This window comes from Accipiter gentilis, chromosome 5 (assembly GCF_929443795.1).
Source record: "Accipiter gentilis chromosome 5, bAccGen1.1, whole genome shotgun sequence".
NCBI classification, from domain to species: Eukaryota; Metazoa; Chordata; class Aves; order Accipitriformes; family Accipitridae; genus Astur; species Astur gentilis.
Window position 1 is genome coordinate 24031859 of NC_064884.1, and position 18854 is coordinate 24050712.

At 39.0% G+C, this 18854-nt stretch overlaps 2 protein-coding genes across 2 annotated transcripts in view; one reads left to right on the forward strand and one right to left on the reverse strand.

Annotated features, from left to right (window-relative positions):
- RPS12 (ribosomal protein S12) overlaps positions 1 to 18854 on the forward strand; it is a 511578-nt gene that overhangs the window by 316303 nt on the left and 176421 nt on the right. The window lies entirely within an intron of this gene.
- Positions 1 to 18854, reverse strand: part of MOXD1 (monooxygenase DBH like 1) — a 51112-nt gene that overhangs the window by 21734 nt on the left and 10524 nt on the right. Inside the window, exons 2-4 of the mRNA XM_049801485.1 lie at positions 17024 to 17170; positions 15417 to 15584; positions 15207 to 15290 (exon numbers count right to left, since the gene is read on the reverse strand). Of these exons, the coding sequence (XP_049657442.1) occupies positions 15207 to 15290; positions 15417 to 15584; positions 17024 to 17170 (399 nt within the window). The remainder of the gene's footprint in view (positions 1 to 15206; positions 15291 to 15416; positions 15585 to 17023; positions 17171 to 18854) is intronic.

The window sequence follows — 18854 nt, forward strand, 5'->3', positions numbered from 1 at the left end:
GACACATTGGATTTTCTTTCTCTGATTCGATGAATAGCTAACTGTATTTACTTACTAGAATAACTTAAGCAGAAAAGAAAATTAAAAAATACGATCTCATTCTCTACTGTAGTGATTAACTGGAGAAGGGATTTAACCATGCCATTCTACATCCCAGGTGAGTGCTGCCCTATTTACTCAGCCATTTGTTATTTTAGCTTATAGAATGAGTCGGTTATTTAGGCTGCCTCCCTCTTCCTCTCTCACTTTCCACTAAGAGCATCTGTACAGCTTGGTTTGCTCCAAGCTGAAAAGAAATTCCAAAACCTCTTTTTTTTTCTTTTCTCCAGATAAACAAAATTCTTGTTTTCTGGCCAGCCTTACAGACAATGATGAACAATAACTGAGTTTCTCAAACATGGGGCCAAATTCAGCAAATCACTAATGCATTTAAAAGTGCACATAAGTAGTCCCAGGTGTAAAATCAGTTGCTAGAGCAGGTATCTATAATTAAATATGCAGATCAGGATGGCCTGGTTTCCAGAGTACTTGCAGCCTCAATGAATGATAACACAATTTGCAGGGCTCATCTCCTACAAGGTTATTCCAGTGTTAACAGATCTTGATCAGTCTTGACCCTTAACTATAGGCATTCATTTTTAAAATGTGGGCTGTTTAACAAACACACTCAAAGTATCCAGTTCTTTTAATTTTTTAAGCATAATGTTTTTGGTTCTTTGATATTCTTTAATCCCCAAATCACAGAACAGAATGCTAAACTAAGCTAAGGTTTACTTTTGCAGGTCTCCAGTCACAATAATACGGGGCCAACCCTGAAAAGTCACCATGACTGTCTTGTTAATTTGTCTCAGGAAACAGTGCAACTTTTAGAATACTTATGAAAAGATAATAATTTACTGTGGTAAATTAGGGCAAAGGAATGAAATACAGAAAAAGTGATAAAAATAGGCATAGCACATAATAGTCAATAAACTCTGCAGATTTAAAAGAACAATTCATTTTTATTTGGATTCATTGTTCTCGTAGTGTAAGGGAACTCTCAAATGACACTTTCAGCCACCGGTAACTGAGTAATTTAGATGGGCTGCAGTGAAAATGGAAATCTGCCTTTCAATAATTATGGGGAAACCTGTGACTTTGAAACATAGTTCCTTCCCCTTTCCTTGCTAATTCCTACCCACCTCTTGCTAGCCAAGGGAGTCAAGAAAGAGGCTGTAAAGGAGACTGAAAGGGAATATGCATATAACTACTGGTTTTCCCCATTTCACATCATTCTTTGAGGCTCATCTGTGGTGCTTTCACTGCTGCTGACATGCCAGGAAGACCCAGCTGTCAGGGTTCATCTCTTTCCCATGTTGTGAATAAGCCTGCAGAGATACTGCACCACCAGGGCACCTCAGTGACTTCTTCCCCTGCAGGCAAAGTGCATTTTCTGCTTGACATTTCCTAACTGCCAGAGGCTCAGAGAACAAAAGCCCTATATCCACCCTCCATCAAAATGCCGAAAGCGTTTGGGACCACAAAACATAAGTGCATGCAACAAGACATGTTCTCTCCTGCTTTTTCATGAAACCTGCAGAAAGAAGCTCCTGTTTTATTATTCATGATGATTTGCTTTCTGCGTCCTCTCTACCTTTCTTGAAAGCTTGGGCAAAAGATCTTTCTAACCAAGCACACTGACATATATGAACCTATCCGACTTGCACTAACAGACATAAAAAAATAATAGATGTACTATAATTCCCCACCACATCAAATCAGGTTTTCCAAAGAAGGAGATATTTAAAATACACTGCACTCAAATGCAAAATGAAGACACTGCCTCCTTCAGCCAAAAGCATGGGTTACGGTTATGGTGTTTGGTTAGCATGACCTATACTCCTCGGGCAGGTTGACAGGCTTTACAGAGCTCCTTTCGTCATACTGGATCTCTTAGCACTTCTGAAACTCCTGACTTTCAAAGAAAATAAAATAACAAATTTTCAATTTTTCATCAAGTTAAACCAGATAAGACGTGGGCTTTCCACCTGTTAATTTAACAGAAACCCTATTCTAGTCAACAGGCTGACATCACATGAACAAAGAAACATGAACATGCTTACATCTGCCACTGCCAGGTTATTTGGCTTCAATTTGTTTTCCTCTCCTCAATATTTCCTATTATCCCTTTACCTACTGCACAACTGAGCCTACCACATGTCATTTTTTCTTAAAAAAAAACAAACCAAAATTGTAACATAGTAGAGTTTGCATCTCAAGCTGCTGATAAGCTCGGTCAAGATACTAATGCACAATGTATTAAAAATTATGAAAATGCAAACGGCTCAAATGCTCCAAGAAGTTAGATTCCCTACAAGGGAAAAACATCTCCATAAACCTGGAAGTCTTTCTTGCTTATTCCTGTTTATCGGCCTTTTTATTTGCTTGGCTCTCTTTGATGTTAACAGCTGTGGTTTGTTCTTCATGCTTGCTTGGGAGAATGATGAAAGTTAGTAAACTATATCCATAGTCTCCCCATAGTGTCCCATTGCATGTGGGCCGACTTTATCTTTATATATGAAAATGGCAACAGGTTTTTGATCTTGTTGCAGTGATGCTTCTACACTGAAATGTCAAATGAAAAATATGATTTTATTTTTTCTGGCTCAAAAGGTAGTTTCAACTTAATCTTACATTTTAAAGACACTATGGGATGGTATATTGGCATATAAATGACTCTGAATAAGGCCACAGCCTTACACAATACCTTGTGTATGTAGCTGGTCATGACACAGGGAAAAAACATTATTCTGTAGTCTCGAAATTGAGAATAAAAATTTGACACAGTATTTTTGTCCTGACACTGCTGCATCTAAGAGAGGTTCTAGCCTGTGGTTGGTTATTTTATTTATATGAGCTTGCCATGTCTCTGATTAACTCAGACCAAAAAGTGATGGTTGTGAAACCGAGTACTGGCTGAGTTTACCTGAGAGAATTTTTGTAGCAGAAGACAAAGTTATAGGGTCTCTGCTTTCTATACTCCTCCTCAGGAAGAACTATTACCTTCTTACTGATTACTCCAGTCTTTGTACTTCTTTCACAAATGTGTACCACGCACATATATTGAAATATTTGTCTGATTTAGAAAAGCTCTTCAAAGGTAGACATGATGTCTTCTTATTAGGAAGCATCAAGGTTTTTTTCTGATTTTGTTTTCTTCTGCTTTTCAAATGTGTAGTTGTGGAATGAACAAATATTTATCTAAACCAACTCTTTTAAGGTTTCAGATTTTTTCTTCAGAAAAGCAAATACTTAGAATACTTGGCTTAATAAAGCTGGATCTTTTTCAGCAAAAAACTCCATGTATTCCAGAAAAAACTCAATAATAATATGGTTTTATTTTCATATGAACGTTCTGAAAGAAAAACACCAGTTGTTTGCTGACTAACATTGCTTCTTGCACACAACCCAGAGGTGTGCTGAGCAAAAACTCAAGAGCTGGAAATATGCCTCTGAGCTGGGGTAGGCGTCTAAGTCCATGACTCCAGGGCAGACCAGGATTTTAACCCTAACAACCTAACAGCTATTTCACATCAGTAGAAAAGCCTGCCTAGGCCAGCATCACATCTGGGACACTAATCTGCTGCAGACTTTCAGCCTGGAGTTCAGGCATCCTGGGGTCAAGCGGGGACCACCCTCCCAGTGCCCCCACCCCGCCCCATCTGTCAGAAAGCATTAAATTAATGCCACAGAATAGTTACAGCTGAAAGAGATACCTCCAATGCTCAACCGGCTGCAGGCTAGCATGGGCTAGCTGCCATAATCTTTCCCAAGATCAGCGGTATCATTTGCACGTACACAGCTAAGTGCCCATTTGTTTTCCCCACTGTACAATCCAGATCCTAAATTCAGCCATCGTTACTAACAAAGCCCTTTAAATCGCCCTGCGTCCCGAGTGCTTCAGAGTTTATACTGTGCCACCTACTTAGAAAGGTGTATTTTTTGGTGACCGAATTGCAGGAGGCAGAGTAAAGCCACTGTTCCTGGTTCACCGGTGGTCATCTATGTACAATAGGGAGCATTACTGCTTGACTTGAGTTGTCCTTCAAATGTCAAAATATTCACCCAAATTATTTTCATACACATTTTTCACATCTTCTAGCTGGAGGAAAATATAACCTGTATAGTTAGTGACATATCTTGATTCTCATATTTTAATAAAAAAAAAGAGATGGAGATGAGAAAAAGGCCCAGCAACAGCAACCATCCCTACCCCCAACCCCATAATGTGATTAGGTAAGGTTTCTTTGGACAATGGAAATTTTCCAGACCAAAAACAGAGGTTCCATACTTCCAACTTAAGGCACTGAAATTTGCATGATTCCTCCTTAATATGTGTGGAGGGTTTTTTTCCAAAGTGAGATTCAAATACAGGACATAATCCCAAGTTGAAATAACAGTGCTGACTTATTTATTTATTTAAGCTGTATTGTGGGCATTTAGGTTTAACTGGCTTTGGGTATACTTTAAAAAGCATAACAAAAATTCTAACATCACTGTGGAGTCCTTACCACATGAATGGAAAACCTTATTCAAAGCACAGATATTTCCTGTCCTTGGTGTAAAGAAGAAAGGATTTGTTAACACAGTGAGTGCATTGTTCAATGAGGGCTCTTATTTAAGTTTTATTAGTATACCACATTAAGAAGTAATTACCATACCTCCGTTTTAAGCTGCTGAATTTTTGTTGGAAAAGAATACATACTTTCAGGTAAAAGTTACTGTTGCTGTGCTGTTAGCCTGGAGAGGAGGCTATATATCTAAATTCACACAAGTCTTTCTGTCCCCACATACCACTGCTAATGATTACCCTGTATGTCCAGAAATTCTACAGGTCCATGTGCAGAACTTAAATATTTTAAGTAGGAGAGAGGAATCAAACAACACAATAACCAATAAACCCAAACATTTACAAATGAGAACTAGAGATGGATTTAGGGCTTCTTGTTCTCTCTGCCATCAAGTCCATTCCCAAATTCTTATTCCTAATTAATCACCTGGAACTCCGCCACTCAAAGAGTTTCAGTCCTTAAAGGCATGCAGTAATTTAAACTAAATCCAAAAGAAGTATACCTCAAAGAAATATTCATAAACCATTTTTTTCTGCCTGAGGTATGTCTGAAGATTTAAGATAACTCGTTTAGTAACAGTTAAAAAGTATAACCCTGAGGAGCAATCTGATAAAAAGCTCAGGTCAAGAAAAAACATGTTTCATACAGTTACACTTCCTGGCAATACACTCATTGCACTCTTAAGCAGCAGAAACACCGGCAGAGTGGTTGCGGTATTCAGTGCGGCCATAGTCTCTCAACACAGTTGACACACTCCAAGCAGAATTAATCAGCAATTAATCAGCAACATCATTACTTTCTTGTGAAAACAACATCACAATAAAGTAATATGTAACCAAATACGTTTCAGATCTAAAGCCAAAATGGGTAGTCTATAAAGAGTTTATATATATCAAGAGAAACATGTAACTTTAATAGTCTAAAGTCAACAAAGGTACTCCCTTTTGTTCATGAAATCACCGTTCATGCACAGCGATGTCTATCTATTTCTTTGAGATGGCAATGGAAGAGGCATTAATTTTATTGTACAACTGCAAAACGTTCCCTTCAATAGTGTAGCTTAATAGCACCGTACTTTTTCTCCTCCTGCTTGGGAGTGAATGCGCAGCTTTGCCCGATGACAGAGCACATAAGAATTTACAGCGTGTCCATTTCTTGTTTTACACATATTGGGGTATACTGATAGGAAACATGTTTCCTGACAAGGAAATGCTGACTTCTGTGAAGGACTACCGAAAGGGAACACACATGAGAAAGACCTTAGGCATTCAGATACCGAGCTTATACAGGAGTCACCAACCTGGGCACTCTGGCACATAAAGCTGAAAGGAAAGCATGGGGTAAAATAAGCACAAGTCTCATGATTTTGACATGACGCAGCCTCCTGAAGTCAGCAGAACAAATCTCGGGAGCTATTGCTCATAACCCTCTAAAAACTTCTATTTACAGGCTTAACATACAAACATGAGATGGCTTACAGAATAAGTGCAGTTAGGTAATGCCTACGTTAATACTATGATTTCCACATTTTCTCATGCCGAGCCAGATCCTGGTACCCTTGTGCAGTGCTTTAACACCCCTCAGTGGCACCCATGAAGTCACACAACAAGGGCCATTTTCAGATGACCTGATTCTTTGAAGTCACTTGAGAATACTGTATTAAAATTACACTATATTAATTCTCTAGAAACCACAAGTGCAATTGGCACTTCATAAAACAGAAAGTCACAGTTTCAGTCCAAGCAATTTAAGAGATAGTAATAGAAAGGTCACTGAAATGAGAGGACGGAGAAAGGAGACTAAAGAGCATTAGTGTGCAGTTTATAATAATCTGCTTAGATACTTATGTTTTCTCAGGTTAGGGTTGTTTGGGGGTTGAGTATTTTAATTAGATTTAAGATGCAAATTATTTTCATACCAGGTAAACCTTCACCTCAGCCTTGGTGCAAAGCAAAACTATTCACTATCTACCTGTGGTTCAGTTGTCACCTGCGTGGATTTTGATGTCATGCATGCTATGTGTGGATGTGGTAGAGTGGTATTATCTGACTACTGTCTGTCTATTTTTCCACTGTTATTAATGTTCTTTCTTTCTATTTTACCCCTGGGAGTCAACAAATCTATGCTCTGGACATAGCTGTGACTACTATGCATTGCAAGTGGAAGCAGAGATAGAGAGGGTATCAGAATGTCATTCGGTGAGAACTAACCCCGCTAGCTAATGCTGGGGTTGCAGAATGAGAGGTCAGTACAGAAAAGAAACACTTTAAACAGTTAGATCAGAAATGAAATTTCTTCTCCATTTAAATTACGTTGCAGCAGTTAAGTGTGGCCTTACAGAAAGTTTGCTTAAGATGCTGTTACTACGTGACTTGTCTGAATTATAAAGTTGATCTTAAGAAGCAATGCCAAGACGCTAACAGGACCAAGGTAGATCTGTTCTGTGATCCATCCAGACACTCACCTCACACCATGCAAGCCCCATCAAGTCAGATTTTACTACCTATGAACCTGCTGTTCTGCTATTTGCACAGAAGATGCTTTATAATTGCTCATCTAAGGCCCAATTCTACTCTGAAATATTTTACTACCTGCTATGATAAGAAGCGTTTATCAGTTGGCTGCAGACAATTCCTAGACATAATTTTCTTATCTTTTCAGTGCACTACCTAATCACAGGCTTACTCTAAAACCAGACACAAAGCTAAGGATGAGGAAGAAAAAACAAAGACATGATACAAGACAACATGGGGTTAATCAATAGCAATCCTCTCCTGAAGATCACCCCACAAATCATCTCAGAACTGGAAGGTGAAACACAGAGAGCTTCACAAAAACTGTACCCTCCCCTTCTCCATGCTCACTATTGGTCATATTTTAAGTTAAAGCTCCTGTCATCTCACATTTGTATGTAACTAGAAATTACCTAACTTCTGACTTTCATTTAACCAGAAAAATCACATAAAATACATATTTTCCAACCACATGCTGGCATAGTCAATACATTGCCATAATGGCTAGATGTTGTTTTAATTTAAAAAAGAAAAATCAAAGAAACTGGATTAAATTAACTAGATGTTCAAGTTTGCTGATGACAGAAGTGAAGTAAATTATTTTTGCATACTAAGTATGGAATAAATAATGCAGCAATAGCTCCATAGTTTAAGTATTCTTATTGTAAAGATTTACAAGTGAAATGAATGAAGACTACCGCAAAATAAGACTATGTTTCACTAAAAAATATAAAGTTTGGTGTGACAGTAAAATCTGTGGTCATATGTATTTTCATCTTTGATCACAGAATGAAATAATATATGAAATAATTTTACATATTAAATAATTTAGCAGAACATGAGAGAAGACAGTATTTCCGTTATTTCCCAAGACAGTTGCTTCAGAAACTTAATTTCCAGCCAGTTCAGTTATACGATTCTTTAACACTGCAAAGCCTAATGGGCCAATTCAGGCTTGCACTGAAGAGACAGCCCTTCAGATCAAAGAGCAGATAGCTTACAAGCTCTGCAGCGTAAGATATCATTCGGTTGCCAATCTAATTTACCGAGGCCGAAATTGCTTTGCTTTGCAGGGGAACATACAGGAAAATACAGAACATTTGTTTATGTCAGGCTGCATGATGCAATTTGCTAGAGTTATCACATTTAGCAAAACACAAAAGTTCAAGCCAGAGAATGACAAGCAGTTACTGTCTGGTATCCCTCAAGTTAAAAATCAGTGCCCTCATTTAGGTACTGAAGGCTACAAGCTGCCCTTCTGGCTTTCAATCAATCGGTCTCTTAAACTGGAGTCCCTTTGTATTTTCACACTGGGGTCTTTGGTATTACTAAAGCATTCCACTGTCAAAAAGCAGTTACCCTTGGCAACAATTTTTTTCTGAGTTTTTACTTCCTTATCAGAGATTGCCCTGAAACTGAACATGAAGATTAACTAGCAGCTGCTGGTGTGCTCCAATACAGGCCTTTCTTCAATTGAAAAGAGGCTCCCTTTCCTAAGGAGATCAACAATGGAAAACTTTGGTGCTTATATAAAAACATGCCCAACGTAACGCTTCTCATTTAATGCTAAATAATTAAGTTTTTTCTGGAAATATGCTTGGCCTGTTTTCACTGGTCACATCTTAAGTTCAGTGCCAAAAAATTACACAAGGTTGTGGTCGAGAAAAATCCATTTTTCCCAAAGGCAAATTAAAAAAAAGTATTATTTTGCCATTTTTGCTCCTATCACAATCTCTTCTCTCCCCTGACCATTTTGGTGGGACCTGTCTCCCCTGCTTCATCCATCCGAGAACTACATATCTAATACAGGCTGGTTATCTGGGTTCTCTCATCTGTCAATAGAGAGAGACTGATCCGTAACAGGGGGTGCCTGAGCTCACATATTTCAGAGACGTCTTCTAAGATGATACAAATGCCTATTTTTGCCACTGTAAGGACATTTAAGCAGCTGGCTCAGACCTGTAGATAAGCCCACTTAGATGAGAGGAAGCCCATCTTTGCGGTTGGAAATTTACTGTCTTTAATGTGTTGCCCAAGTTTAATTTATTGTACTTAAGAGCCACTGTATTTTGACCACCTAGCCTAATCCTCAGCATGGGGCTTCTTCCCCATTTCAGCAGCGCTAAACCTGCTCACTCCAGTCTCATAAGCAGGTTCAAATAATGCATACAAAAGGAGTGCTTTATACAGGAATCCAAATGTTTAAGAGCTTACAAAAATGCAACCTACTATCCTCCTTTCCAACGCCAAATGCCCTCTAAAACTGGGCATCCCATTAAAAAAGTTCTCTTACAGAATCTGAGGTATTTTATGCTCTTGAGCACAGCCACATCGCAGCCCTTCTGCCAGTACTTCCTCTGACTATACTAGTTTCAAAAAAACCCAGAAAGTTTAGAACTGCAGGAAAATGAGTAATTCTTCAAGAAAAGACATGTAGAAAGAGCTAAATGACCCTACTACCCAATTGTATGTTATTTTACATAAACTGTTTTTCCTACTCTTAATAGTGAAATTCAGTGTCTGACATGTTTTTGCCTATGGGATTATTACTACTGAAGCCTGGGAACTACTTTCCCTGAGGAAAACACAGTATATTTCAAAGAAATTAAGAAAATATAGAGGGAAAATTTATGGAGTGTTGAAACTAGCACAGACATGCTATACACTGAAGCTGAAAAGCTTCACACAACTTGATTATGGCACGCCTGGCATGTAGAATATACATACCACTCCTTCACCCGTATATACTGTAAATTTTCAGAAGTTTACACACAGCATTAAACAATTTGTCAGGTGTAGTGGGAGACCACAGGTATAGAGAATTCACGGAAAAATCTAGAGACAGTAGAGGAAATATTCTATCTTAAGGTTTTTAATTGCAGCAGAAAAAACAGTGGAGCACATGGGAGACCTGCGGTTAACGTGAAGCCAAAATAATGAAACTTTAGCAGATGCAGTTATATTAATAAGCAATACAATTAAATTAAACTAACAGAAGCCAGAGTATTGAAACCTAAGCTAAAGACAGTAATAAAAAACCCCTGTATCATTAGAACCACAAGTAGAAAGAGCAGTAAAAACAAGCTTTGGACTTGAAGCAAGAGCTGTATTTACTGAAATACTGGGAAGTATTTCTTATGAATGTGAAACAAATTTTCACTTTCATGCCGCTGCTAAACATCTGCATGATGCCAGCTCACAGTAAGCAAGAAATAAATTCAGCAAATAGGCAGGAAACAACAATCATCAACAAATAGCCTTACAAACTGTGAAAGTACAGAGAGGCATGTCAGCACACACATTGAAAACCATGAAAATCAGACATCTCAACGGTACAAGAATTGAAGGATTTCAGAAGATGCAGTGTGCTGCCACTGAATAACTTGCTTTTTTTTGATTTGAAACTGAAAGAGCAATAAGAAAGAGACTTTTAAAACGGGCAATTGACAAGAGGGGGGTAGCTGCAGAGACTCCCCTTTTCAGCGTGTGCTCCTCTGGGTAAGCCCCTCTGCTCCGCCAGCCCCGGCGCGGCAGGGACTCTGCCCGCGAGGGCTCTCCGCACCCGGGGAGCTGCCCTCAGCGTGGCTTCAGCTGGGAGACAGAAACCTTTTCATGCAGAGGTTGGTGCACGGACATGCCTGCGTGTCTGCTCCACCAGCGGGTCCCCCCTCCCTCCCTCCCGCTGAGAGGTCCTGCCAGAGCAGAGGTCCTTCCCCAGGTGCAGTCAGTGAAACCAGAGAACTTGCTTTAGGGATGTGATTAAGAGGCACGTTCAGGACCAGCCAGAGTAACGATATTTACAAAGAACTGCAAGAATCCTAGCAAGAAAAAAACTTAAACCCATCTCCAGAAAGTCTGGGCTAATAAATGGAATGCTTTTTTTTTTTTTTCCTAAGCAAGCTACTTCTGAGAAAGCTGCCGGCTAACTTCCATGTGTGAGAAAAATAAAAATCCCTAGGGTAGCGAGCCGGAGGTACATACCATGGCCTGAAGCTGGAAGCAGCAAAAGAGGCCAAGGCACACGTAGCTGCAGGACGAGTTTGCAGCCAGGCAGCAACGGGCACTCTCCCATGCGAGGAGCAGCCAAGGTCCATCGCTCCAGGACCACCGCAGAGCCGTCCTGCAAACAGCTGATTTGAAGATAGGCGATTGCCTGCTATTACCTCCCAGCAATCCCTTTCATCTGTTCTGCATATTGTTACTTTCAAAATTGACCTATTACCCCGATAATTGGTTCTGTTAACAAAAAACATACGGGAGGGAAAACCTGAAGAAGTTTAGCACATTTTCAAGCAGCCACCACTCAGCCAGGTAGGCAGCTTGAAGCTGAGGAGTGATGCACAAAACCAGCTTGGTGCCTGGTACGGGTTGTAATCTGGGTAACTCTTATCACTATTATGCCAGCTATTGAGAAATCATCTTATTTTGTTTTATTTCTTAGCAGGCATAATGTTACTATGAGTTATTTCTACGGGAGTTCCCAGAGGCATCAGAGAAGATCTCGTAACAGAAGGCATTGTAGGAACATGTAGGAAGACACAATCTCTTCCCTAGGGAAGAAGCTGCAAGAGATATGAAACAAAGGAAGATTAAACAGAGAAGTCCTAACCCTGGCTGGATGCCCTGTTATCGCAGTGAAGCTCTGCTCTCCATTAGTAAATGCAGCATAATGAGAAATTACTTATCCATGTCCTTATTCTACCTATGAGATTAACACAAGATTACAATCTTATCTCTTGCACAATTTACATGTCATGTAGTGCAGCTTGATCAAGAACAGTCAATGAAAATATGCTGTTTCTCATTACCTGAGGTTCTTGGAAAGTAGCATGAATATTATGTAAAGTGAAAGAAAAGACATAAGGCCTTACATAATTTACCTTCCACTGGTTTTGAGATCTCTTATGCTAGTTTTTTCTTTATCTTGTGCTAACAGAAGAACCCAGGCCTTGCAATCGCTACCCAGACAAGGCTTTTGATTCACTTCAAATCACAAGCTTGCTCATGCAAGCAATCAGGTGGAGGACCGCACCTGAGCTACCTGGAAGGCAAAGGCAGCGTTATTGGGACATCTGCACAAAAAGTTTCTCATTGCCCAGACAGTCATTCAACTGGGGGGACTTCTTTTTCCATGAGAAGGAAAAGCACAAAAGAGGAAAAGGATGCGTCCTGGGCATCCTCACTATGCAGCATCAGAAATGTTTTATTTGCACAAGCGCCGGTCTGGTCCCATGGACCGATGGCCCGTTTCCACCTGGGGGACTTCTGCTGTGCTCCTGGCACGCACCCTCCGGTTGAGTTTCACCAAAAGGGATTCAGTTCACAAGCTCCATGGCTGCTCCATGGCAGTAACCACACCAAAGTAAGCAAGAAAAACTTGAAGATTCACTTCAGAAGCGTGCTTCTCATCCAAACTAAAACACTACTGTAGATGCACCCTAAGACCAAGTGTTCTCACTTACCCAGCTCTTGCACCACTAGATTGTATTTACAAAATATATTTGTAAATGCTTTGAATATGTTCTGCCTGACAGCATATAGTTACTCTTTTTTAAAACAATGCACAGTCAATGGAAGTTAAAAAATCCTTTTTAATTCAGAATCTGGATTCAGAATCTGGCATTCGTTAACCAGAGATGATTAAAAGTCTCGGCCTCTACCTTTAATGATAGGTCTAATTTTTTTGCACACTGTCTCCTTCATTAAAATGTTGTGCTTTCCTGATGAAACTGATATTTAAAAAATACGTTATTACAAAACACTCAGAGCAATTTTCAGGAAGAAAGGAATGACAGAGAACAGCTGAACAGTATGAAAAAAATTCTTATTGTGGCCATTGCACCTACTTGAGACTCCAGATCATCAGCAGATTTACACATAACGCACAGCTTAGCACACACTTCCATGGTGCTGATGGCACACATTGTCCAACAAGAGCTGAACTGCTCTTGAGTGCTCCACAAAATCATAGAGGAGGACAGAAATGGCCAAAGTCAGCTCACATGTACACTACTTAAGTAGACTGAATTATACCAGAGACAAATCTGTACCATTTTCCAAACTTTTTTTCTGTCTGTAAAAATGAGATGTGTAGGTTTGTATGAAAATAGTGCTACAGAAGGAATCCAGAATCAACATCTGTGTAAGTATTTAACTAACACAGACAGTTTGATCAGGCCAACTAATTCATCTGTCCTCCTTTTGTGAAATTCAATCTTTGTTTGCATAGCTAATATCCTCCTGAGTAGCCATAAGCCCCATCCTTTGTGTATCAGTAGGCTTTAGGAAATGTTTAATCAGTTTGCAGGAGTGCATAGATACAATTCCACAACAACCCTCTATGTGTCATCTACAAAAGTCACATATATGAAAATATAAGTTGTGCCCCTGAAAAGAAATGCTAAGGAAGTGTTCCTACATAATTCTTCTCTCTTTTTGTAATTTTTTTTCTCTCTCTAAACTTTTTTTAAATGGCAAGATGAAATTTGTTTGCTTTTCTGAAGGTGGAAAATTGCTAAGGATTCTACTCTAATATTTAACTTTATAAAAAACAAATAAATTGCTGGTTTCAAAATATGATTTCTAAAATTATAATATTCTTTATACATCATCATAAAAATAAAGAATATAAAACTATTCTGGAAGTACACTAGTCAGTGTATTTCTGAGCTAAAATCATGTTTCAGCTTCAATCAACCACAAGTTTTTTTTAAATGAGTAACTGCATGTGCAGTCAGGCAAAACATTTAAAAAATAAATTCAGAAACTATAAATAATAAATAGTTCCAGAGAACTTTTTAGCAAAACAGCATGTATCTACAACTTCCACCAAACAACATGGAAAGCATGATTCTGATACTACCATTTTGAAGCTCTCTCACTTGAAAGCAGAAAGCTAGGAATCCCAACAAACATACTGTATTACAAGCAAATTCCGCTTTTCATACAGATCTGTGAAAGTAGCTGTCACAAATTTCAAACGTGATTAAAGATCCAGTACCTGAAGGCAGAAATTTGGACCTTGCAATTCTTCATTCTGATAAAGTGCAGAAATGCACAGTATTTCAGGATAACTATAGGTATTTCTCAGACATACACTGGAGATCACATGTTAAGTTCTCTGAATTAATTTAAAATTTCAGTCTTACTGAATGCATTGGAGAAATATGACTGACAATAATCCAAAAAATGGAACAGAAATGTATACTTAATTCATGGGTTCAAAGAAAGGTAAAAATGAGGGCCCGAGCTATCTCACTGTGCTATCTTAAGCAGTTTAGAACCATAATAATAAGTTGTTCTTTTAGGAGGTTTTCAGTATATTGCTCCTGGGAAGGAATGTAAGAACTGTCTTTTCCCCAGCACTCTTAAACTTTCCATTCCAAACTGAAAGAAAAGTTAGAAAATGTGTTATAGGAAAACATGTTTATGCATGTGGGTTTTGAAATCACCTTGGATCCCACTGAACCTTGCGTGGATGTTTACAAGTTTCATTTTAATGTTTAAATAAACTACAACATCCATCTCTTTTTACATAATATTTGGCTTTTACACAGCAAAGATAATGGAGTCTGTGCTCACATGATGTAGCGTGGCATAACTCCACTGTGGTCATCACAAGAGAGGTGACTGGAATCAAATATGAACTTGGCCCTTTATTTGAACAAATTTCACCATTTAATTATTTTTTAATCTAAAATTACTGTCTGTTAAAAGAAATTCATTAAATTCCTATATAAAAGCAGAAACTTGATGGAACATGCTTTTAGACAATTTTACTTAAGTCTTTGCCGGAAATGTTTACAGACAGAAAAAATTTTCAACCTCATCTTCTTAAGGGAGAGAGGACATAGGGCAAGAGAAAGGAAGAAGCTCTGTCACCGCACGTGCTGGTTGTCAGGGCACACCAGAATCGGGTCCTGGGCACACATACACATACACCTGACCCATGTTTGTGAAGACAGACAAGAGGTCTTGCTTTCATTCCAGTAAGCAGTGAAACAAATTTCGAAAGTGCAAGAATTGATTTGAAGCATAATCGTTATCTGAGCTCCTCTAAATTTGCTCGGTCTGAATCACTAACCTTCGTCACATGATGCTTTTCATGTTGCACAGGAATCTTAAACATTTGGCACCAATATGTTGTATCCTTATCTGGTACAGGCACCTGTCTTAATAAAAAGGGCAAGAACACCATATTATAAAAGTCACATTACCTTGCTGCAGAAGCCCAAAGCTTTGGCTGCCACCTTATCCCCAACTCTGCATAAACCCAAAACCCGGAGTAACTTACGTCTTTGTTTGTCAAGTCAAAGTATGGTAAAGAGGCAGATAAGACTTCTTCTTTCTCAGGATTCAGTAAACGTAGACTCTTTGTACCACGATTAGACCCATGGTAATTTTGACCTGCTTCTCCCATGTCTTTGTGGTGGTAGGCCCATATTACTCGCACCGTGCTCTCCTAAAACAAAAACCAAAGCAAACCACAAACCAAAAAGTCCATAAGGAATAGGAATAATATCTTCCTTACATAGTTCACATAAATCCTATTATAGGTATGATGTAGGTGTTGCTGTATTTGAACAATGACAATGTATACCAGAGGAGCAGTCACCTACTGACACAATTTTGCCTATAAAATTAATGTTTTATACTCATAGGGTTCATGGGAGATATGCAGAAGTTGAATCTGTCTCTGACGGATTCCTTCACTAAAGTCGTGAATTTAAATCATATCTGCAAATAGCAGAACAGAGCCATAAAGAGGTAACTAACGAAATGCACGAAAATTTTTCTTCTAGACATATCACTTATTTGGCGAGCAGTCAGAAGGTTTCCCCCAAAACCTTTTCCAGGCTCAGCTCTGTAAAGATACGAATACTTCTGTGAACTGCTGTCCTCACATGCTAGGAAGATAGACATTCGATTACAGAACAGATTTACATCTTAAAAATCAATCTACAGCCACAGCACAGTTCAATTCTCTGTAAACCATTCTCAGATTGCAATAATCACCCTTGAGACAAAGTACTCTAATAAATCCTGAAGTGTCCCAGAATGTTAAATTGTACTGAGAATTTGGAGCAGGTGCGAAAACCATAGATCCATTGACTGCCTGAAAATCTGGCGGTTTATACAGCTGTGGTTTGCTTCCTGCATCTTTCAGCTCCTCATGTTGTTATTATTGTGTATATTATGAAAACATAGACAATGAAAATAATTTTGAACTACTGTAGCAATGCTTACAAAATGAGTAGTAAACAACCCAAAGCATAGAAAGCCTTGCAAATCTCTCTAACCTATCTGTCATTTCCAATACAGAAGACATCAACTTCATATAATTTAAAATTATGCTTAGGAAACAGTACAGCCGTCCTTAGGGCAACACAAGAATTTACCATTATAAGTACATTACCATGGAAAAAGTTTTATGATAAAACACTTCAACTCCTCAATTTTGAATAAAGAAATAAAACAAATATATGCTTTGAATATATCTATCTGCTCCAAACTTTTTAAAAAGTCTATCTTTAAGTTGGATTACAAGTTAGTGTCAGACCTAAAAAGTGTTTCTCAAGCTGGCAACTGTGGGATATGGGACTTTATGGCCCAGAAGTACCTGTTTCAATCCTGTGTTCAGTTGGTGTGTTAGAAATTAGAGAACATAATGCATTAAAGTAGAAGGACAAAGAAAGCTGAAATTAAAATAGAAGAGCCTAATAAAACTAGCACAAATATTTTACCTGGTTAACTTAAGCTGACCAAACATGTTTTGGAAAGTGAATTTCTCTAATTCTGTTCTTTTACTAAGATGGGTTTTAATAACCAGCTTCATAACCACGTATGCATTTGGCCTATATTAATTACTTCATCTCTTTACATATAGACAGAGCCTCTTACCGTTATGCTCTTGTCATTTGCGTCACAAGTGTGCAGTTCCCTGCTAAAAGCCAATACTGTATGTGTGCTGTTTTCCATGGCATATTCCAGATGGTAATCCTGTTGAGGGTCCTTTTTTAGTACTCTGTTTTCATCCGTAAAATAATCCTGTTGAAAAGAAAAGGTGGCCCATTATTAAAATCTAATATTAAATTAAAAATGAAACTTCATGCCCAATTCTGAAGCCCCTTAAAACACATCTTTATGTAAAATGCTGAAGTACCAGAGTTTTGTATCAAATGATAAATTTGAGGCAGCACTGAACTCTTTTTATTAGAAGTCTCCAAGAAAGCAAGTCTCCTTGATAAGCAGCTTAAAGAATGTCTTGAGCAACTTTAACAACACACTGCTTGTACGTAACTGCAGAAATAAAGGCTGTACCCGACAACCAAGAAGCCTAATTTATCTTAACTGGGATGTTGTGAACTTGGGGAGAAATTACAGAGAGAACGAACTTCACATAATATTCACATCAACACTATTGTCCTTCCCTCTTTTCCCGACTTTTTCTTTGTTTTTCTCTTCCCCACAAAAAGCAAACCTTTTGAATGAACATCGACCGGAACCAGAAGCCCTATGGCTTAACTAGCACGGAAAGTGCTCAGTTCATACAAAAGGTGCTGGGCTGGGGTTAGGTTGGGGTTTTGGGGGGGGGGTGGAGCAGTTTGTAAGAAAGCCGCTCCCCGCCTGGGGTTCAGCAGAGGCACGGTACAATGGAGGAGCGGCTGCGGCGATGCCGAGTCATTAACCTCCTCACCCCGAATTCCTGCGGCCCTGCGCAGCTGGGAGCCAGCCCTCCCTCTCCTCCCACCCTGGCCACCTCGGAAGGGCTGGCCACTGCCTCAGACGCACCTCCTCTGGTCGCCCTCCTTGGGGTTTTAGGCTGTTTCTGCCTGGTTTGGGACGGGGAGAGGGGCTTCTAACTAACAGATATATTTCTTACGCCCAACAGGCTACAGGCAGACACCGTTAATTGTGCGGTGTCCTTGGCAAAATAGTGCAGCGCCGGCTGTTCCTGGAAGATGTGTACTTCTGTAGCTATTTGGACCTCCATGCACTTTTAGAGAGATTTCTAGCTTTCCCCTTTTGTTAAAGCGGAGGTTACCAAGCTGAAAAATTGTAAAAATGTTATGTCCAAGTATTCTGATACCGGTAAAAGTAGCTGATACATTAGTAATTCCCTAAAGGATCATTTAGGAGCTGTAATCTTAAACTTAACCCCACACTAGAAATCTGTGTGTGTGCAAGAGACCACATGCACGCCAGTCAGAGTTCACAAGCTGGTCCGCCTTTTATTGATGTACAAATAACTGCATGCCCAAACATTTCATTAAGGTATATTAATTTGGATGAAAATTTGTATAAAACTATCTGTCTTGATGCAGTTTCAAGGAAGAAAAGGGTAAAAAGCTGACCGTTTTTTATCAGTACAGAAATATTCCGATTTAATTCTGACTTGCCAAAACTAGTGAAACTGTTTGCATTTTTTTTTCAGTTCTGGAATAAATCTAAATCTCAAAATGTTGAAAGGTACCGAAAAGAGTCCTTCTTCTCCTGTCAGCACTTCTCACAACTACAAAGGAATGAGTACATATGTGAAAGGATACACACGAGGAAAAATAATCACACAAAAGAGCAGAAGAGGTGTCTGGGACCTGAAGTTGTATGCTGAAAGAAAGGGGACTGATGAGTTATGTTTGTTTAGAGGAAGAATCTTGGATTTGCTTTTCCAGAGGGGAATAATGGGCCTGTTCTGGGATGTTGCTTGAAGATGGGTACTTTATGTGATCAA